General features: G+C 37.0%; 2 protein-coding genes across 2 annotated transcripts; both read right to left on the bottom strand.

Annotated features, from left to right (window-relative positions):
- Window positions 1-1,202: 1,202 nt before the first annotated feature.
- On the bottom strand, window positions 1,203-7,504 carry LOC306769669 (cytochrome c oxidase subunit 6B1-like; the record flags this gene model as incomplete). The annotated part of the gene is made up of 3 exons (XM_079258358.1): window positions 1,203-1,256; window positions 1,716-1,816; window positions 7,399-7,504. 3 exons carry the CDS (start codon window positions 7,502-7,504, stop codon window positions 1,203-1,205), a joined length of 261 nt encoding a protein of 86 aa, XP_079114484.1.
- Window positions 7,505-9,859: 2,355 nt separating this feature from the next.
- On the bottom strand, window positions 9,860-20,901 carry LOC306770425 (struthiocalcin-2-like; the record flags this gene model as incomplete). Its single annotated transcript, XM_079259285.1, has 7 exons — window positions 9,860-9,990; window positions 10,731-10,738; window positions 10,883-11,007; window positions 11,508-11,659; window positions 13,531-13,695; window positions 20,060-20,149; window positions 20,838-20,901. 7 exons carry the CDS (start codon window positions 20,899-20,901, stop codon window positions 9,860-9,862), a joined length of 735 nt encoding a protein of 244 aa, XP_079115411.1.
- Between the last annotated feature and the right edge of the window lie 1,552 nt (window positions 20,902-22,453).

Below are 22,453 nucleotides of genomic sequence, written 5' to 3'. Positions count from 1 at the left end.
CAACCACTTCTGGTATAAACTGCTCTACTTCCATCACCACACAGCTCCAGAAATCTCTTCTCTTTCCAAGATCACAAAGGTTTAATTTAAGGTTTAGGACACACCGCAAGAGCCGCTACAGAGGCTTTATATTTAGATTGTAGTCAACTCCTTTGCAATCTTGCATGTGATATCCTTTCAGAGATCGGACTTAGTCACAGGTACGTGTTTTCTGAGTAAGTTCCATGTCAAGCTTTAAAACAAAAAGGAGGGAAACTTTTGAGTCGTAAATAAATTTCACAGTAAAATCTGACTAAATGTACACAAAGTTGAAACTAATCATAAATTATTTTTCCTTTCCAGCAACAGTACTGGAGAGAGTTGGACTAATAAAATGATGCTTTGGCCTTCTGTCACTAAAACTTTAATGATTCCTGGATTTTTTTTTTTTTTTTTAATGAACCTGTTTTTCTTCTTTGACCTTGGTATGAAGGTCAGAAGGGGTGGAGAATAGATGGGTGGATGGATTGCCTTGGTATGAAGCATATATAGTCAAAGGGTCAAAAGGTCAGGAGTCTGACACAACAGACATCAGTGATTCAGTGAAATCTCATCTAATTTTTCTAATGTCAGTCATATTCATATGGCTTAAACTGCTTTTACCCACTATATATTTTTTTACACAAATATTTAGTTACTATTTCAGTCTTTTTTCTTTATAACAAACGCTTGCTCATCAAATATTTATCTAAATCAATAAATTTAGACATTTTGTGGATACTTATTTCTTTGCACATCATATTTAGTCTTAAATACTGCCAGACAATAAAATTTGTTTTCCTCTCAAATTTTCTCTGGTCCTTTATATTAAATACTCAAAGGCAGCAAAAGAAAAACAAATAAGTAAATAAAGTAATCCAGAAATGATGTAAAAACAACAGCGGTCACAGAAAGAAATAGCAACATCCCTTGGCTACTTATTTTACTTTGACTCTTAAGACTTAAAGACCTCTACTGACTACATTTACCGCCAACTGCTTGTGTCAGTAATAAAGTCTGGCGATATGGTCCTCTATAGGTTTACACAGTTGTGTTTGGGTTATATCATTATACCAACATGGTTTAAAGGAACATTATTTATTAACTTAAAATGCTTCTGTACATTTAGAAATGTGTGACTTTAAGATTTAAAGATGAGAAAATAAATCAGGAGGAATGGCGCTTCAAATCTTCCCAGCAAAGGTTCCTGCCTCCAACTGGTCGTCCCATTTATTAACCTGTAAGAGAGATAAAGAAATCATCAGAAAAGGGTGAAAACACACAGTTAGATAAAGCACTGCCGTATGACATGACCCAATCTGCAACTAAATCAAGAATTACCATTTTGTTTCATCAAGCATTTCTCACATTGGTTTTATTTTAGGTTTGCAGTGATCCCAACAAATAAAATAACCTACATGATTTATTCACAAACACACCTTTATACTGGCAATTATAAAACTATTATTACATGCCAGTAAACTGAGTTGGATCGTTCAGGTTGTGCAGTGGACAGATGGTGATATGTTTTGTGTGAAAAGACAAAAAGCAGGGAAGATCATGCTTTGAGTCAGAAACATTCATGCAGGTCTTAAATGATGAAATATTTAACTTATACAATTTGTTTTTGTAACAAAGCATGACGTAGCATCATGAGATTGTGGTTTCTATTAAAAAGTGCTTTTCTAGAGACGCACCCAGCTGATGGGACAGAGGCTCTTGTACACCCGGCGGTACCACTCACAGGGAGCTGTGTCCTGGCCTTTGGCCGACAGAGCTTTGTTACATCTGTGGAAGTCTGTTGGAGAAACAGAGAAAGGAAGTTGCTGTTGGCTTAGAAGATGAACAAACAGATGGATTATTATTCTGTAATAATAGTCAAATAATAGGGGTGGGAATATCGAATCGAAAAATCAGAAATCTGGATTTTTTTCCCTTCACAATTTTAAAATCTATTTTTTTGTTAAAAAAAATCTATTTTTTCTTTTCAAATAAATAAAATTAATGCACTGTAAAATTTTTGTCATTTTTTATAGATCTTTTTACTTGTAATATTGTGCATTATAGCAGCAGAATGATGATCTGGCTACTGTGTTGTTTTTTCCTCATTGAAATGAAGAAAACTGACGAGCAAAAAAAAAGTTTGATCCATTTATTTTGTTTTTAATCTACAAAAATCAGCAATATCGGAGAATTGTGAGAATTGCAATTTAAATTGAATCGGCACCCAAAAAATCAGAATCGAATTGGGACAAAAGCATATCGTCACAGCCCTATAAAATAATACTACAGTGTTTTCTAGATGCTTCCAAAGCTTTAGACAGAGTTAATTATTGTAAATTATAAAACCAAAATGGAAGTGTGAGGGGTTCCTTTGCATCTGTGGAAGCTAAATGTGGCAGGAGCATATCTGCAGCATTTCCAGAAGCCCATGGGGTTTTGTCAAGGTGGCAGCTTTTTAATATAATATATGAACAGAGGAGTTTCCTAGGAAATGTAATGGATGTAAAACTTGCATGATTAATCATCTGATCATTCTGTGTCTCTGCAGTGCTGCTTTACAGCAGCTGCTTCGAGTCTGTGCAGGTAAAGGTTTGCAGTATGACATATGTAACCCTAAACAGAACGTTGTCATGACTTCCAAAACCAAGAAGCAGAAGTTTAAGTTTCCTTCATATTATTCAGCAGGACGAGTTAAATGTGGTGAACAAAGTCACAAATGATCAGAAATGATTTACGTGATGATGATGATGATGTCCACTGGCAGTGCTGTATGCTGCCATGCAAGTTTTATATGTGTGCAGATGATGTAAAAACAGCCATTTTAGGGCATGCTGCACTCTTTAAACTTTATTTATTTCATTCAATAAATCAAAACACATTTTAAATGTGAGTAAAATTTGAATGAAATAAGGAGCAGCAGAAGTCAATTCTTATATTATCTCACCCCCCCCCCCCCCCTTTTTTTTTTTCCACCCAACCATCGGTACAGTACATGATAAAAAAACCAAACCAACAAACTTTTCATTTCTGGTGAAAAACCGTCAAACTAAAATGAAAAAGCTTCAGGTAGCATTTCATGATGTATTCAGAAACTGTTTTACTTCCAAGAGCCACAAGGCAGCTACAGCCTGCAGCAAATAATGCACCTGGCTATAATGCTGCATTGAGGAATTTTATGTATAAATTCATTTGTTGATGAATGGACTCAGAAAAATGTAATTGTAATTCACTGAGCCAACATGAAGTGACAGAAGATCTTGCTCCTGTCTGGCAGCGATGGAGCGAGTATGGAGATTCTTATAATCTTTTATCACAAGTTTTTGTTGTTCTTTTATTATTGCTGTTATGGACTGATGTCCACACTGATGTTAAATAAAATTTAAATGAAATGCAATTTTGTAAGCTAGTTCTACATAAATATTTCAGTTTATAAAAACAGGACAGAATTATTGTTAGTTGCCTTTAAGGCGTGGAAATGCATAAGTGACACTGTAAGATTTTACTTTTGTCTGATGTTGTTTGTTTTTTATACGTGTTCCTGATGATAAATAAATAAATGTTATATAGATACATGTATTCATGGACAAATCAACATATCAGAGCAAGGAAAACCTTCAACCCCACTAAAACTTAACTAAACACTAGGGCTGTGACCATATGCTTCTGTCCCGATTTGATTGATATTGCGATTCTCACAATTCTATGATATTGCTGATTTTTGTAGATTAAAAACAAAATAAATGTAAAAAACCTTGTTTTGCTCATAATTTTTTATGATTTCAATGAAGAAAAAAAACAAAACAAAACACAGTAGCCAGACCATCATTCTGCTGCCATAATGTCCAAGGAGACAAGTAGAAAGATCAATAAAAACAATAAACATTTTATAATGGATTATTTTTATTTGTTTTAAAAAAAGGATTTTTTTTTTTGTGAAGCAAAAATATCCAGATTTTCGATTTGATTTTCCCACCCCTACTAAACACCTATATGATGTATAATTAATGCCGAATAAAACCATGAAGAGGGGAATATTGGACAGTGATGACTTTATAATACCTGGTTTTCTGATGAGCTGATCATAAACCGAATTAATCCCCAGCACTGCTGCATGCCCATCTGGTAATGTGGTGGTGTAAACTCAAACTTGTGCAGTGATACGTAAATGTTAAAGCTGGAATGCTTAGATTCATGGAAAAAGGAAACCTTATTGATCATAATTGCCAGGGGAGGCCTTTTGTACATACATGCATCATCTCTGCATCATACATCTAATCTCCAACCCTTGGCTGCTGTTCTGCAGAAGATTCATCACTGGTTATGTAACCTTCATCATTATAAGCTGTATGAACGGTTGGACGGCTTTCCCTCTTTATAAGACGTGACAGATACGGGGTTTTATTTATTTATACACCTCTTATATTGCTTTCCTGCTATCCAATAATGTGCAGCCTTCACAAACATACTGGATAATGCTGCAGATGCTGGCTGCCTCTGACGATGTTTAGAAATCCAGCTTTACAGAATAGCATGCAAGAAAATATGTGGCTTTATTTTACTTTATTGTCAGTGTTTTTCAAGCTTTTTCTTTGAGCCAAGGTTCATTATTTTCATTGTAAAGATCACACCACACACCGGAAATGTTGAAACTCTGTATTACTCTGTCTGTATTAGCAGTATACATAACCTGAATTAGACTCATATAAACACAAAGAAAAGACTTTTTATGATTGTTAATAGTTCTGTTCTCTCTGTTTGGATGAACACAGAGCTGACCAGTTAGACCAATTAGGTGACACTGGATTATTTCTCATGGCACACCTGATGATCTCAAGGCACATCAGTGTGCTACGGCACAGTGGTTGAAAAACACGTATCTGTTCCCGGTATGTTTCGATTCTCTGGATAAATTCCAGTGCAGAGACATTATTGTCCCACAGTAAATGGAGGAAAACACTGTGAAATTCTTTTAGATCATTCTGTTTGTCACTATAAATGTTTTTAGAGCTAAAGAAATTAAACCACATAGTTCTCCTCAGTAATGCAGAAGCTCTACATTCTGATGATTGTGGGATTGTTTGTGGCACGTTTTGCAGCACAGCAGCATTACTGTTATCATCAGCTTTTCTAAAAGAGATGACTGCTGTCTTTCCTGAAGTTCTTTTTCTGCACATGCTTTGAGATATCTTTATAAAATTTAAACCTAAATATTGCCTATGTTGTTTAGAAGAATAAGAAATCATTTCAAAGCGTTTCGTGGATCTTCTCTTGAGTACTGGTACATTTACATAAAGGATATTTTCCACACGTTGCACTGAGGAAAACAAATAAATACATTTACCTGGACAGACATTTCTTCTATCCATCAGACATCACAGCTGACATGTTTACATGGATGCAGTGTAAATTCATCTGACAAGTTGTGTGTTTACATAATGGAGAGATTTAGTATGATTACAACGCTTCAGACACTCACAATGTGGTCTGATGTGGAAGAAGAGGTAGACAGGAAGAAAAATTTGATCGAATATCTACTTGAACAGCTCGTTTTCAGTCTTTCAACCATGAAGATGCTCAATAATCTGCAAATCTCTCAGAGTTTCCACTTACATGTGTCCTTCAGTTCAGTTTTTGCTGGCACCCTTTTTCAAATCTTTGCAAAACTCATCATGTCATCTAACCACCGCGAGGGTCACGCATGTGCAGAAAGAACATACATCCATGTGCAGAAAGAACATACATGACAGAAACCATCAGAGTGAATGTAGACATGCTTATTTTTCCTGTGGGAAGGCTTAAACCACTCGATAAGATTAAAAATGAGTTCCAATCAAAGCCGATCAGACAAACTGTGTTTTATTCAGGATACATTTTATGCTGATTGAGCCTTTGATTGGTTCAAAAGAGCTCCGTGTTAACGCGGCTAATTACATCCTGTTAACACATCTTAACCACATGCAGAATTTTCTAAATATGCGGCTATTTTATTGATCCTGAAGAAAATGTGGAGATTTCTTGTCCAAATGTTCAAAGATTACGCAACTTTTATTTAGATATTTTATTTGTTTCCTTATGTGTCATTAATGTTTGATGTGCGGCTATATTCTGATTAAAGCTCCTGTAGATTTCAAAGTTTGAACAAAACACGGGGAGGAAAGATAGTAGCAATACGTGGGTAAAATGAACACATGTATGGACTTGGTCTATAAAAGGGGCATAGAGATTCCAGTTCTTGTCAAATTTTCCTATAATCTTGATCAATGTCCTACCAAAACTAGGCCTACATTCAGAGATGCTGCAGAACCACTTGGAGTAAATCACACACCGGACAGTCGCAGTCTCCTTGGTGCCTCTAATGCACATCTCCATTATGCAAAGACATGTGACTCCAGTTTTGGTGTTTGCGCCACATTTTGACGTCAGAAACAAAAATAAGAAACAAAGTTTTCTCTTCATAAGTACACACTGTAGTATAGTTTTTGTACACGACATTCCTGACTGGTCATTTTCAAAGTGACGCATAAAACATGTGAAAACAGCTGTTTTGAGTCCTCAGTCCTCAACAAGCTCAGTGTAAACACTGCAGCAGAGACATGCATGTTGTTGCAACACTGATACTGAATATTGCAGCCTTTAAAAAGCTAAAATTGTTACAGAACTGGATTGTTGGGGTTCTTGTTAAAGACTACTAAACATTTATGTTAAATTAACATTGATCAGAGATTAGATTAGTTTTAATCTTTAACTTTGGCGCCCCCTAAAGGAAATATTTATCATTTGTTAAAATAATTCATAAAGTTGGTATAGTAACTAATAAGCCAAATAATTTCTTTAAAACTTTAAAAGTTTATTTATTTTACCAGCAATAACACATTAAGTCTTGTAGACTGTTTATTTCAAGATAATCTTACTGAATGTAACAGAGTGAAGAGAGATGCTGTGGTAGAGGTAACATCATTAGTGACGCCTCACGACTTCAACCTTCTGGCAAAAAAATATTCAGATAGCCAACTTTTCTTTTCACCTTGCTAAAAGAGAAAGTTTAGGATTCTTATTGTCAGTCATACACAACCGACTGACAGCTCTCACTTATTCGAGAGGGTAAATGGGGCTTTACTGTATGTAGCACACAATCTGGGATTCCTGCACTTTCTGCTTTGAGTCATAAAGAAGTCCTGCAGCAGGATGACATGACAGGAGCTTTTAGGGATATTTTACAGTAATTATATACGTTAAAACTGAGAAAAAAAAAAAAAAAAAAAAAGTTTTTAAACACCAAAGTTTAAAAAAAAAACTACAGGGGTAAAATACCGTAGCGAGTAAGATAAAAGCCAGATATTTTTAAAAAAATAGTACAAAGCAGGTTGTCCAGCTTACCCAGATAGTTCTGGTAACAGTTGCGGGTCTGGTTGGTGTTGGGGAAGCGAGCATCAAATGGAGCTGTCCTGTAGTTCTTCAGCTTTTCCGTTATGTTGTCAGACATTTTCACCTGCTGGATCTCTGCAGAAGATCAACACCATGCCAGCAACTCCTGACTTTAATACCAGTATGCACACAGGAATTTGCATCGATCTGATAAATAATCAATACAAAAGCTCCTCATCTGATTACTTCTGAGCAACAAATTTGGTTTTAAGTTAAATACATCTTAAACATCATATTAAAAGGAAAAAACACTGGATTTAAGAAAGTTCATTTCATAATAATCACAACTCATAAATCTCTTGTAAACACAGATGAACTGCTGAATGAATGAATGAATAATAAATATAAAAAAGAAAACTACATTTAAAAAGATGCCTATAAAGCTAAAACAAAGGAAAAGGGATTTCTGACACAAAACATGAACAAATAATATTTTTAGCTTTTTATGAACAATTTTCATACTTAGCACCAACATTTACAGATAAAACAGCTTCCTAAATAAACGTATTACTAATATTTTGTAGATTTTTATCATTGTAAACGTGGGAACTTTAGTATTTTATACGTAAAAAATATTGAACTGTATTTTTTAACACATATTTTCCTGCATTTGTCAATTGGAGGAATAGTTATGGAGAAATTTATAAATATACTGAACATATTTTGACTAAAATGTCTCGTTTTTTTGTCCCATAAAATGCACTAAACCCTGTCCAGGTGGACTAGATGCCAAACAGCTTCAGTGACTGAGATTTCTGGTGTAGATTAATTAAGTGACTACAAACAAACAAATAATCTTTCTCGCTCAATATTAATTTATTGGCTGGTTGTCTTTGCAACAAATAAAATAAACATGAACTGACATTACGACTGACATTTTAAAGCTGTTTGCGGACGTTAATCTGCAGGGATAAATATAGTAAAGTAAGCCTTGTTAATGGTCTCTGCACGTCCGCAAATGACTGGAAGAACTCTCTTTACATCCAATAAAGATAAATATCATGAATGAATAACGCAGAAAATAAAAAGCTATACGTTTTAAATTACTTTTTAAATATGTGTATATAAAGCAAAGATCATAAACATAAATAAAAAGAGATGAATAAATCATTATGGATACCTTTCCGAAACTCAATTGATGGTTATTCCCACTCTCCGCGTCCTCAGGGACTCAACCGCAAGGCATGATGGGAAAAGGATTCTCTCAGAGGCCAATGAAAATGCGGCGCTGCCACCTGGTGGACAAGATGGGGAACTGCAGCCAGGCAGCAGCATGAACTGAGCCAGTCTTTCACTTAAAACTCAACGTACAAAACAATCAGAAGAACAAAAAAAACAAAACAAAACAAACAAAAAACTCTCATATGCTTAAGTAATAAACGCTAAGGTGCAAAAATGAACTTTAACATTAGAATAGGCACTTTGTCAAAGAAACCTTGACGCAAAATCAAAAGGACAACAGTTTAATGCAGTTCAGACTACTGAGATCCAAGACAAAAATAAAAACTCACAAACCAGTGAGCATATCAGAAGACTCAGATATTTATTTCTAAAAAGCAGATAGGTAGCATGCATCTAAAACTTTAGGGCAACATCACCTTTTCTTGATTTCACCCATTTTTTCGTCCAATAAACCCAATAAATAATAATAATTATAATAAAAAAGTTTTCTTTTTCTCTCTCTCTATCTGAATGCTTTCATTCAGCTTCATTTTCTGAAACCGCTTAGTCCAATGAAGGGTCGCGGGGAAGCTGGAGCCTATTCCAGCAGTCTTTGGGCGAAAAGCACGGTACACCCTGGACAGGTCACCAATCCATTGCAGGGCTCTATCTGAATGCACCACAAGTAAATACTTTTTTATACAAAAATTTTACATTTATTTATGACAGTATCAATTCACATACTAGTAAAACTAAGCATAAAAAAGTAATAAACCATATAGACTTAAGAAATATGACAGCAATAGTCTCAAAATGATATCTTCACTATGGGTGTAAATTAGCAGAGAAAACATTATAACATGCAGTCATTTAAACAGACATTCACTGAAGATACATGAGAAAATTAGAATAAAAAATTAAGATTAAATCATCTTTTGTTATCTCAAAGAACATAAAACATATAGAGAATCTGAAGGGCAACATATTGTATAAGAATGATATTATGATGTAAAAATTGTAATATAAACAGGGGCTTTGTTTATCTGCTGAATCCTGAATACTGCGTTTAGTTTCAAACCACATTTTTGAGAAGATGACCTGTGATTCTGCACTTTGGATTTCTTTTTAAGGGACAAAATGTAATGGAAATGAAACGGTGGTGAATGCATGCTGTAGAAAATGTAAAATAAACACAGACAGGAGTTGGTTTGGGAGCTCTTTTTCTTTTCATCTTCTCTACTTTCCTCTCCTCTCACTGTAATGAAACCTTTCTCCTCTCACAGATCCTCCTCATCTGACTGGAACATCTGGAAGTAAACCAGCTCTTTCTGTAGTTGTCTCCTGGGGTGAGTCGACCGCATAGCTCCTTTCCTTCTGTTTTACCTGGTTCATGTTCCCAAAATCTGTGAAGACGAGTAGGGGGGGGGGGGGGGGGGGGGGGGGGGGGGGGGAGGAAAGACTATCCCAAATGACTTTCATCTGTCACTATGGCAACAACTCCACAGAAAAATGCCTCATGCAATTAAAGCAGATCCTCACTCTCTTTCCATCTACTTGTTTAGTACATCCACAGCTGGGAGAAATTACTAGTATATGGTTAAATAGTTAAAATAATAGTTTATAGCTGCAATAATGAAAACATTTTGATCATTAAAACAAAATCCAGTTTAGTAGATTTTTCATATGATTAATGTAAGCACATTATAAATTGGGGTTTGGGTCAAAATGATCTGAACCATGAACTAATGTATTTTCCAGAGCAACATCTTTTTTTCCTTTTCTACTTTGCCGAATTGCAATAAAACTAATGGCTGGAAATTAATCAGTTGCTCTACGGATTTTTTTTGGTCAAGAAATTTAATACATAATAAATAGTATAAGCATTTAAATGGCTAAAAGAAAAAAAAATACAGCAACAACAAAAAAGTCTAAACACATGCTTTATTTTAGTTTGATTTTCTTGTTTATTTTTTTTCAATAAATGTATTATGCTTTTCAGTAGCGATAGTTTATATATTTTAGCCATGCGTCTTTAGGTGTAAATCATGGTGAGAGATGGCTCAGCATTTGTAGATTTTTCTGTCCCTGCATCAGCATGTCGCTGGATGGCGCTGCATCCTGACAGCTGGTTCTGCAGCATCCGATCCAACCGTCACAACTTTAGAAGCAGAGATTTCTATCTGCTGGCTTGTTACCTCATGACTTCTGTTTGTCCCTCTTCAACCCTCCCCTTGCTCCCCCTCCTCCTCCTTCCTCTCATATCTTTCATACTTACTGTGCTCCTTCCTCCAGCAGGGAGCCGTCGCTCCACTGCCAGGACCCGTCCCCGCTGCTGCTCCTCAGGCCCAGCCAGTATGAGTCTCCGTGACTCAGACTCTGAGCAGTTTGAAACAAAAATACCTAAGAAACATGTCAGAAAATGTCAATATTTGTTAAAGCAGCATTTTGATTGCCCCGTTTTTCTTCTGCAATGTCGAATCTCTGCTGGTGAAAACCCAAAAGATAAATATGTCACATGAACAGTAACTGAATGGCCTGAAGCAGCCGCTGCTTCTTCAGACATTCATACTTCCTAGAAGTCATAAATCTACCCCTGGCCTTTTCTCTCTGATGCTATGTGTCTGTGTGTATTTGTGTCCTAGCACCTAATATATCAACATCTCAGATGTTTACAACTGGAAGATGTAGATTATGACAGTGGAGTTCCAAGTTAGACACAAAAACTTAAAAAGACTTTCAGATTTACCACAAAGAGTTTCTGGTGTCCCAATCAAATGGACTGATATGTGTTTTATGAACAGTAATCATGAGAAAATGACAGACTAGGCTGATATGATAATGTGTGTGTGTGTGTGTGTGTGTGTGTGTGTGTGTGCGTGTGTGTGTGTGTGTGTTTCAACCTGCTCCTCCTCTGTCCTGATTGTGGCCACAACGCCACCCAGTGACATGCAGTGATACTGACTGCTGATCCAGTCTGCTCTATCTTGACTGAAGAGAAAACATTTCTCCCCCTGAGGCATCCAGCCGCCCAGACACGTCTTACACTCTCTCTCTGAGTGGAAAAACAGAAAATAAATGACCCTCAGACTTTCTTATAATCTGCTTCAAGCCATCAGCAACCTTTTCCAATCACAAATGCGTCACCAGGGTCAATTTTCCGGCAGTGAACTGAAGGTTTCCAGCTGTGAAGACGTTTCAGTATGAATGTCTAAATTATTCATTCATCACTTCTTCTTTTCAAAACAATATGGGATTTATTTTTAATTACCATTTTGAATACATTAATTTAGATGTACTTTTAGGGGCTAAAGACAAATTTCCACTGATACAAAATGACTACAGCATTGCAATAAATGTTCATCCCATAAGTCTGAGTTGCAAAGTTTTTCTACTGCTGTCTTAAATCTGTCTTAATTGTGCTTCATGTGGTTTGTTTGTGCATATTGCACATTGATGAGCAGGTTGTTTTTTACGTGTGCAGAGTTAGTTAGATAGTTAGTTAGTTAGTTCATTTATTTTGAACAAATGAAAGAAAATAAGAAAAGGAAAATATACATAACTATACATACATATGTACACATGTACATACAAACACACATATATATATATACATATACATACTAATGAATGAAACAATAATAATCATAATATTAATAATATTAATATAATAATAATTCCTCATCAACTCGATAATTAAATAAATTTGTGAAATGAAAGGAATTGAAAAAAGGAGTGGGAAGAAGTGTACCACATCTTCCATATTATTATTAGTCTTGTCATATTCCATGAAGTATTCTGGGTAATTTATATTTCTTTTATTCTTTTCTTATAATGCCATTCAGAACATTCGATAAACCCTTAATGCTATCTTTATTTTTTTTCCCAATAATTTATTATAATATTCTTTCTTACATGTCCTCATAATATTGGTCAGTTTATCTTTTATACATCTTAAATTTTTTTCTCTGCCTCTGTTGTCCTTTGCTTTAGGAAGTTAATTTACATCTGTTGCCCCGTGGCAGGTCAAACTCCTACAATACATGTATGATAACAAGGAACAGTGATAAACAATAATGTGCAAACTGTTTATAGTAAATACTGCATAAAGTGAATTAGTGCATAATGAGGTTTATAATTCCAATGCATGAGACTGAAGTGCAGATTTAAGATAAGATAAAATGCAAACACTGTAAATAAATTAAAACAGTCAATAACGATGCAGTCATACAGGATAAGTATACACACAAGGAAAGTGCAGCACATGTAAACATACAATACAGCACATAGTCATTATGTCTGCAGGGTATGTCTGTACCCTGCAGAGCATGTAACTGTGAGAACAAGCTTTCTTGGTATAAACCCATCTTGTAGACAAGATTTAAAAGTGGTGTACATGTATTCTCTTACTCCAAGTGGTGTTATGTTTCAGATGTTACTACGCCTCATTGACAGTACAAATTGTCCTGAAGTGGTGCCTCTGTGGAGGACCTCAGATTTTCCTCGTGTGTGTTTCTACTGCAGTGACCCTTCGAGTGAATGATTTTAGTTTGACAAATTCATTTTGTGGTGAGAATTAAAGGCAATTTCATATTTATTATATGTAACAGGAATGATTAAATATTCAGCTTGTGAGAGTGGTATGCAAAGCAATTATTCCTATGAGGGAAAATGATGGCGTGCAGGAGCGTTCTGGCTGCACCGACAGTCTGTGGTGGTCTGATCTGTTCAAAAATCTGCAGGCTGAATGAAACTGTTTGGTAAGTTTATAATATTTTTTTTTTCAATTCTAAAGGAGGAAGAGGATCTAAACTCTGTGAATGATTCCAGCTTGTCACCTTTTAAAAACAAATAGGAATGAAAGCTTCTTCTTAACATTTTGCAGAACATGGCGCATACTGGTTTATAAAATCTGATCACACTCACCACCAGTGGTGGAATTACTGACGGGGCAGTACTGGTTCAGAGCAGGATACTGGGTGAACAGGAGCTGGTGTGACTTGTTGAGCTTCTCCAGGCTGTTGGTCAGATCTCTCAGTTTGTTTTCCTGCAGCGTCGACTGGGACTGAGTCATCAAGGTGATCTGAACCACTGTGGTATGACACGCAGAACAACAATGGAAAATTACATACTGGATGCATGGATGTATCCATGGATACGGGATATAAAAAGGATGTGTTGGAGAGAAGACAAAGCAGACTGATGGAGGTAAAATCAAAGGAAAGGAAACAGAGACCATTTAAAAATAACACAGATAATCCTCTCTGTAAGTCACCGCATTAAAAGATTATTTAAAAACAAAATGAGAAAATTGATGTCTTTATGTCTGAGTAAAAGCTGCCATAAACTGCAATTATTTTCACTGAATTTCAGCAAACATGGATACTTGATTTCCTCATCGTTCTACCTTTTGTCACAGGAAGCAAGAACTATGAATTCCTCTGGATTAATGCTGTTGAACCAACCTCACCGCTGTGTGCTTTAAAAACATGAGTGAGTTTTTATGATCAATAGAAATAAGCTCTGTGATGCATTGATGACAGAAATCTATCCCCTCGCATGAATCATTAAACCTTCGAAGCAGATGACATCTTCTGATGTTTATTATACTTAATCTGAAATCTTTTCCTCAGGTGATAAAATGATTAATATAATTAGAATCTGTTGACCTTTCAGCAGATAGTCACAGATAAAAGCATCTCTGGGATCAACATTGTATCTGGGGTCATCTGCTTGTTGCAGGATGAAGAAAATTGCTTTAATATGACCAAACAAAATATGTGTGTTCACTCCTCATACATTATAAAGCTATCGTCTCATCAAGAAGCTGCCCAAGCTTTGACATTTTATTCTTTTGGTTGTTTTTATGCGCGTCATGAAGAATATCCCAGCTGCTCTAAAGACAATTTCATCTGACAGCATAGTCACAGTAGCTGCAGCTGGAATGAGTTTCATGCTTCATCTAGGCAGGGATATAATATTTCAATTTTATTTTGGTATACATAAAGGAAATTAAAAAAAAAAAAATTCAATAAATCACGAACATTACACACCTGAGAGGAACACCTAGTGTTAGTAATCATGCTCACTTCAGACCCCTGATTAACAGAATCATTTATGCTTACTATAATAAAGCATTAAAGGGTAGAAATGGAACAAATCACAAATATCTGGCTTGCACTTGCAGATCTCCAGATGCATTCAGTGACATTGTAAGGTGACGGTGGATGGTGCTGATCCGTGGACCTTTGTGAATCAGTGATCCTTTCATGCAAGAAATTAATGGTTCGATTTCTTTCCTGGGCAGAGTCGTCAACAGTCACTGACTTTTCTAAAAGGCAACATCACAATACGATTGACAACTAAACATTCACAATTTTTCGATATTGCTGATTTTTGTAGATTAAAAACAAAAATAAATATCTAAAACTTTTTTTTTCTCGTCATTTTTCTTGATTTTAACGAGAAAAAAACAACACAGTAGCCAGACCATCATTCTGCTGCTATAATGCCCAAGAAGACAAGTAAAAAGATAAGAATAAAAATGACAAAAAAATTATAATGGTTTACTTTTATTATTAATATTTATTATTTTATTTAAAAAAAAAAAGATTTTTTTAAACAAAATTTGATTTTTTTCGATTCGATTTCCCGCCCCTAGTGTTTAGCGTCTTGATTTTTAAACTGGGAGCAGCATGAAGAGGACCCATGGACACCTCCAGAGATCTCAGCCCAGAAGAGGTCTTGGACCAGTTCAGATTCTGCCCAGATCCCTCGAGGTCCCAAGTCTCCAGAGAACCTACTTCTGAACAGAAGAAAAATTGCCCACATGAGGGATGATTAGAGTTTTTATACATATTAAAACATTTCGGATGTATAACTGGAGCATACCAAGTTTTAAAAAACAAAAACAAAACTAATTAAAACCGCAAGCGGTGATATAGGCCCTCGCACCATGGCGCCGCTCGGCATAATGCCACCGCCTCCTGTGGCAACATCCTTCCCATGCCTCTCTCAATCTAAAGTACAGCCAGACTGCACTTCAGGCCATTAAGGCCTTATGAAGGGTCACTTCCTGTCACCAAGGGGCGGGGCTAACTAATAATCTAATTATTGACATGCACAAATGTGAAGGATATGCCTGGCATCATCTGTAGCAAATTTGGTGCAGGTTGGTTGTTTTTTGTGGGAGTTATGTCAGTTTTCCTTTTCATTGCATCACATCTGCTTTGCTGCCCCGCCTCTCCTAAATGATATCCCCTATTAAAAGAAATAGCACAACTTTTAATCACACATGTCTCTTGAGCATCCTGACTCATTTGGGTTAAAGTTGGACAAAATTCTTACGAGAAGTTCCTCAAAATGCATGGCAAAGAAAATGACAGAAATGACCCCAAAAATGGCACCCTTTTCAAAATGGCCGACTTCCTGTTGGATTTAGCCCATATGTCCAAGAGACTTTTTTGAAGGTACTGGGAGGGTCTACAAGTGTGCTGAATTTGATCCATGTCAGACAATGTAGTGGGCGGGGCTGATTGATTGAAATATTGTAGGGGGCGCTATGGAGCCATTTACTATCTTCTCCACTATATTGTAATTTTACTCTATTAAGGACATAACTGTCATGAGTCATGGCAAGTATGGTGAAGATAAAAGGTTTCATGGCTTTGTTACAGGTACTTCCTGGTTCACGATATCAGACACTTGTTGTTGCCAAGGGGTGGGGCTAATTCATAGTCATATTATTGCATTGTATATTTTGTTCATCATGGGACTGGCATCAAATGTGGCGATTCCTGTGCTGATATGTTGTTTTATGTGGGAGTTTTAGCAATAAGTCTTTGTTAATGAGACATAAAACTTTGAAGGCCCGCCCCTCCTAAACTAAATCTTCTATTAGAAGAAATAACACAACTTTAAATCACACATGCCTCCTGAGCATCCTGTGCAAGTTGGGTGTCAGTTGGACAATATCCCTAGGAGGAGTTGTTTAAAATGCATGGCAAAGAAATTACCCCAAAAATGGCACCTTTTTCAAAATGGCCGACTTCCTGTTGAATTTAGCCCATATGTCCAAGAGACTTTTTTGAAGGTACTGGAAGGTTCTCCAACTGTGATGAATTTTATCCATGTTGGTCAATGTAGTGGGCGGGGCTGATTGATTGAAATTTTGTAGGGGGCGCTATGGAGACATGCTCCATTTATTCCATAATGTTTCAATGGGGCTTAGTTCAGGGCCTTACTGTCATCAGTCATGGCAAGTATGGTGGCGGTCCAAGGTTCCATGGCTTGGTCACAGGTACTTCCTGTTTCATGGCGTTGGACCGCCATTCGCCATGTCCTGTTTAGCGTAGCGACTTGAGGTTTTTATTGTGGCATCATGAAAGGGTTTGACATGTTTTGGAGGAGTCTCAAGTGTTTGGGACAATTTGCTTAGAAGCATAACCCTCAAACGTGGAAAAAACCACTTCCTGTTGTAAGTGGGCGGGGCTTAGGTCTAGACCAGCAATGGTCACATTAATCTGTTCAGGACTGATCCCTTATTAATCCCTATAAGTTTTAGGGTGATCAGATCAAAATTGAGAATTTTATAGTGATTTATGATGTCACGCCGCCGCATGGAACTTCCCCATGGCGTCACGGGCACGCCGTGCAGCGTAGAGCAACGTCCTTTACCAGATCTCTTCACCAACATGTTTTGCGATGCCTGAGTGAATTTGGGCCATGTGGTGTCCACCAAGCCAGAGTTATGGGTGTGTGAGCAAAAAACAACACTTTTGACCTCCAGGGGGCGTGGCTATTTCATAATCAAAATATTGGCATATAGAACTCTGTAGGAGGGGACTGCCATCATATCTAGCAAATTTGGTGCAGAAATGTTGCTTTATGTGGGAGTTATAGCCGTTTAATTTTTCATGGCGAGACATCAAACTTTGAGGCCCCGCCCCTCGTAAACTAAGTCTCCTATTAGAAGAAATAACACAACATTTAATCACACATGTCTCCTGAATATCCTGAGCAATTTGTGGCTCAGTGGGATAAAAGCTCTAGGACGAGTTCGTTAAAATGCGAGGTGCTAAAACGCCAAAATATTGACTTTGACCTAAAATGGCCGCCTTCCTGTCGACATTTCACCATGACATTAAGAGGATTTTTTGTTCGTCCTGTCATGTAGATCATGTGTATGAATTTTCATAAAGATTAACGACATGCAGTGGCGGGGCACCTAAAATAGGTGGCGCTCTCGTTCAGTTTCGCCCAAACATTCTGGAGCACCTCAAAATATCAAATTTTTCGTATTCCCTTGGGGGGGTACGCAAAATTTGGTGAGTTTTCGAGCACGTTCAGGCCTCCAAAAAAGCACGCGAAGTGTCCGAATAAAAATAATAATAAACACTGCAATTACAATAGGCCTTCGCACCGCCAAGGTGCTCGGGCCTAAATATCTGTGCGTGGGGTGTGTGTGTGGGGGGATGGGAAGGGGAGGATGAAGAAGGGTTGGACTATTTTTATTGTGTAAAGCACTTTGTGCTTTGTTTGTAGGATATGAAAAGTGCTTTATAAAAAAAGTTTGAATAGAATAAAAAAACAGTGTAGACTTCTGGATCAGTAGGAAGTGATGAGTTATTATTCTGCTAATACCATAAAAATACTGCAAACCTGCCTCCTAATGCATTGTTAAAATGATGAATGCACATTTAATTGTTCATTGCTCCAAAAAACTATGACAGCTGATCATCAGAGGTTTGGAAAAAAAGGGATATTCAGATAAGTCATCTTTCTGGACTCGGCGTGTGGGCGAATGCATTCATGATGTAAACCAAAAGAATATACAGGCTGCTTGACCAGAACAATGATGACATAAAGTTGTCCTGCTAAGTGTGTGTGTGCTGGGGGTTGGCAAGGTCATTGAATAGTTTGACAAGCAGGAAAATGAGGTGAATCATTTCCAATGGTATTCACCACTGACCACCTAAAGGAGATCTTGGACTGATGTGTTCCCTACAAGCCCGGTCTCACTGGAGGACAGAAAACCAAACAGATGAAGATCAAATCTTTATTCTTTTAATGCTGTGTTTGATTAGTTTAACATAGTTTGTCTGGCAAATTTTATGTGTTGAGCAAAAGGGGGAAGGACTCGGATCCCAGTCATTCAGAAAAATGTTATTTCATCAGCACAACAGATCAGCCAGGAATGATTAAATGGGAATATTTGTCCACGTCTGCCGTAGCTGGTAGGTCTGCAAGTTAGGGAGAAGTGAAGAAGAAAAGTAAGCTGTTGTGAATGTTAAACCTTTCCGTTCCCTTTTTGTAGAACTTGTGAGGAATGGAAGAGGTCAGCATCATTAAATGTTACGAGCGTCTACATCCTCATGTCACAAGAGTGGGAAAGTCCTAATTAGCTTTATGGTGAAGTGATCGGTGGAGAGAATTACAGTACAGTTCTTTAAGCTTAATTTTTTAACAGTTTTTTTTTCCCCCATGGGTCAGTATGTGTGTTTAAAGTTATTGCAGATGCTTTGTAACCCAGTGAAGCATGTAACTCCATCCTCCAACCGCCCCAGCCTCTAAATGTGGACATTTAACGTGTAAAATGCAAAGCAACAGTTGAGGACTGACTCTGCTTCATACAGCGAGTGATTAAAGATCAGGAGGAGGTCCGGCTCATGGGTCCTGCTGTAATTCTGCACACGCTGAAATTCCTTTGTATTCTGTGAACAATTTCATACTATGCAATGTAGAAGGAGAAAAATTGTGCACAAAATGGACCAATTGCTGAGCTGACTTCCATTTTTGTCCAATCACTGGAAAGGATTTGCAAATTTGACAAAAACCTGAATAACTTGAACGGTTTAAATGTTACAAAGACCAAAAGTTGTAGCACATATCTCCTGAATGGGCTGAAGAGTCTGATACATGAATGATTGACGTGAGACAAACGGTGTAGGAGGAGTAGCGTTTCATTAAATATCAGGAGGAGGTCCAGTTTATGGGTCATGCTGTAATTCTGCACACGCTGAAATTTCTATGTATTCTGTGAATGATTTAATATCATGCAATGTAGAAGGAGAAAATGCAAATTCCTTCCAACCTTCATTTCTTTTTCTGGTACTTTTTGCTTTTTCGCTCATCCATTTGTTTTCCAATCCAGCATTCTTCTTCACTCATCAAACATGGAGCCTTACACAGATACTGTTTCAGATCAGATCCTGAACACAACTACTTGTTGAAATCACCTGTTTGACTAATGATACTGTTTAGTTTAGCATTTATTTTGTTAATTATTCAGCCTTAAACTACTTACTTATCAACATCTACTAATGTAGATGAATAAATATATAAATTTGACTGTAAAAACATGAAATATCATCAGATTTTTTTTTTATTTAGGGCTGTATGCATATGGCTAAATACTACACTGATCACTATGGTGGATATAACATGAGCTACTTACGGCACAGAGTCTGCAGCAGAGTGATGATGGTGAGCAGGAAGCACAGCAGAGATAAATAATAATTCAGCTGTCTGTATTGATGGAATGAACCTAAAACACAACAACACAGACAAAATTTCACTTGGATTTGACACACACTGTCATATCAGTGGGAGTTGAATTATCACCATGCAGCACATTTTTTTTATTTAATTAATACTAATCAGCCCAACAGAGCCACAGTATGAACATTTCACCACTTAGCTCTAATAAGATCAAACCATGCTGATAGTTTCATCTCTAGTTTTCAGTAATCTGCTGCAAACCCTTCAGCCGAAATGCAGAATATCAGGAGTATCTGGGACGTGGTTTCTGGAAAGATTCTCAAAGTATACTGTTTGAATCACATTACAATAATCACCATGATTGTACAGGTTAAGCTGCTTCTTTAAGCCTCAGACAAAGCTGAAACTAGAAGCATGGCCACACTCCACTTGGGATGAGTGGGTAAAATGTTATTATATCATATCCTTTCCTCATGTTTGGAAAATAGCTCTTAAAATAAAAATTCAAATGAGATGATAACTAAAATGATCAACAAACACAACAATGAGTTCATAGCATTCTTCTGAAACCCACTTGACATGGTTCATTAGATTTTCAGACTGAAATTAAAACCCACTTAAAGCTCTCGATCTTTGTAGGAGGTGAAAAGCTTTGAATTTGTTGCATCAAAACTGAAATTAAACAATGCATTTATAAAAAAGACAAGCGTGCAAAGGAAAGAAAACCGGATTACTTTTGTCAGTGGATGTTTCTGGAGTTTCTTCTTTCAGCGGAGTCAGTCCATTATTCACTCCCATGACGCTGTGATCACACAGACTCCACACACCAAGGTGAAGCTTTCTGTTTTTGTTGAATTAATGCATAATTATCCTGTGTTGAACTTTGTCTCTAAGTCAACCAAAATGCTTTGTTTCCCTGACTACGGATGCAAATGACAGCCCAGCGTTCAACGTTGAACCGTGCGCTGTATCTCATATGAATAATAAAATACTGGCTCACATTGAGCTGTATGCAAAGCAGAGCAGAGTCAGATAAGCAAACAGGTCTGTTCGTAGGGGAGCCGCATTAACTCCTTATTCTAACACAGTCAAACCATTCTCTATGAAATGGGTATTTCTTTCTATTTTCTTTGAAGAAAAACTTAACTTTGCAGTTGTTTGTCAATTCTTATATGTGTAGTTATTCTACACACATACATAGATACAAGAATTTATCACCATTAAAGGTAATTAAATAAATAAAATAAAAGGATTAAAGGTAAGCAGACTACTAAGAAGCAATGACTCAAACTCATGAGTTCACACCAGATGTTTATGTATAATCAGCTGAATATGACTTAAAATGATCGTCCCACATCGTTACTGCAAGTATCTTTCATGGTACTGATGAATGATCCATGGACCATCCTGCAGCTTTTAGATACAGCCCTTCTCCAACACACCTGAACCAAACGACTGGCTCGTCACCATGCCTCTGCAGAGCTGAGAGACGTGCACATGAGAGAATTCAGCCCTTTATTTCAGAAGTGTTGGAGAAAGCATGCATCCAAAAGTTGCAGATAAAAGATCTGAAGGACTTGACTCTGGATATGATTATTTTTCAATAAAAAAAAAGACACTTTCATGAATTTCAGCACCGCTGATCTTAGATAATGGGTGGTGCCTGATCAGGCCATTGGAGTGGATCAAGCAGGGTTGAAAAGGATCATGTCTTCTGCTCCAATTCAATTGTTTCAGATTCACGAACTTCCTCATCAAATTCTTTGCAGCCTGTTAACAAGTCATTTGTACAATTCAGGTGTGTTAAAGTAGGGTTGTCTCTAAACACGCAGGGTGGAGGACCCTGAGGACCTGGACTGAGAAACTCTGGCTGCATCTACGTGCTTCTGAAAGGACTGGTTAGGCTTAGGCTACCATGATGGTGAAATGAAGCCGCATATTGAGCCATCCTATTATGCCTCAGCCCCCCTGTTGCTAAGCAACTGGAGATGTGACAACTGTCGAGAGTATAATAATCAAGGCTTTCAGATTCTTGCCATTTTCCTACATTCAGTTTTTTTTTCCAGGCTAACCAACATGACTTTCTTAGTGACGTCTTTCAATAGTAGGTCCAACATGTTCTGAGTGCTGAGCAAACGAAATGAATTTAGTGTCCATTTTAGATAACATAACCATGTCATTTTAAATACCTCCCGTTCACTCAGTGTTCCTCAATTCCAGTCCTCCGGCCCCCCCCTGTCCTGCATATTTTAGACATGTTCCTGCTCCAAAGCTCCAAAACCTGATTTTTTTTTAGCTTCTTTATCAAGTTCTACGCAACCTGTTAACTTTATTTCATTCAGGTGTGTTA

Source organism: Telmatherina bonti, assembly GCF_933228915.1.
Source record: "Telmatherina bonti genome assembly, chromosome: 19".
NCBI classification, from domain to species: Eukaryota; Metazoa; Chordata; class Actinopteri; order Atheriniformes; family Telmatherinidae; genus Telmatherina; species Telmatherina bonti.
This window is presented reverse-complemented; position numbering and strand designations above follow the sequence as displayed.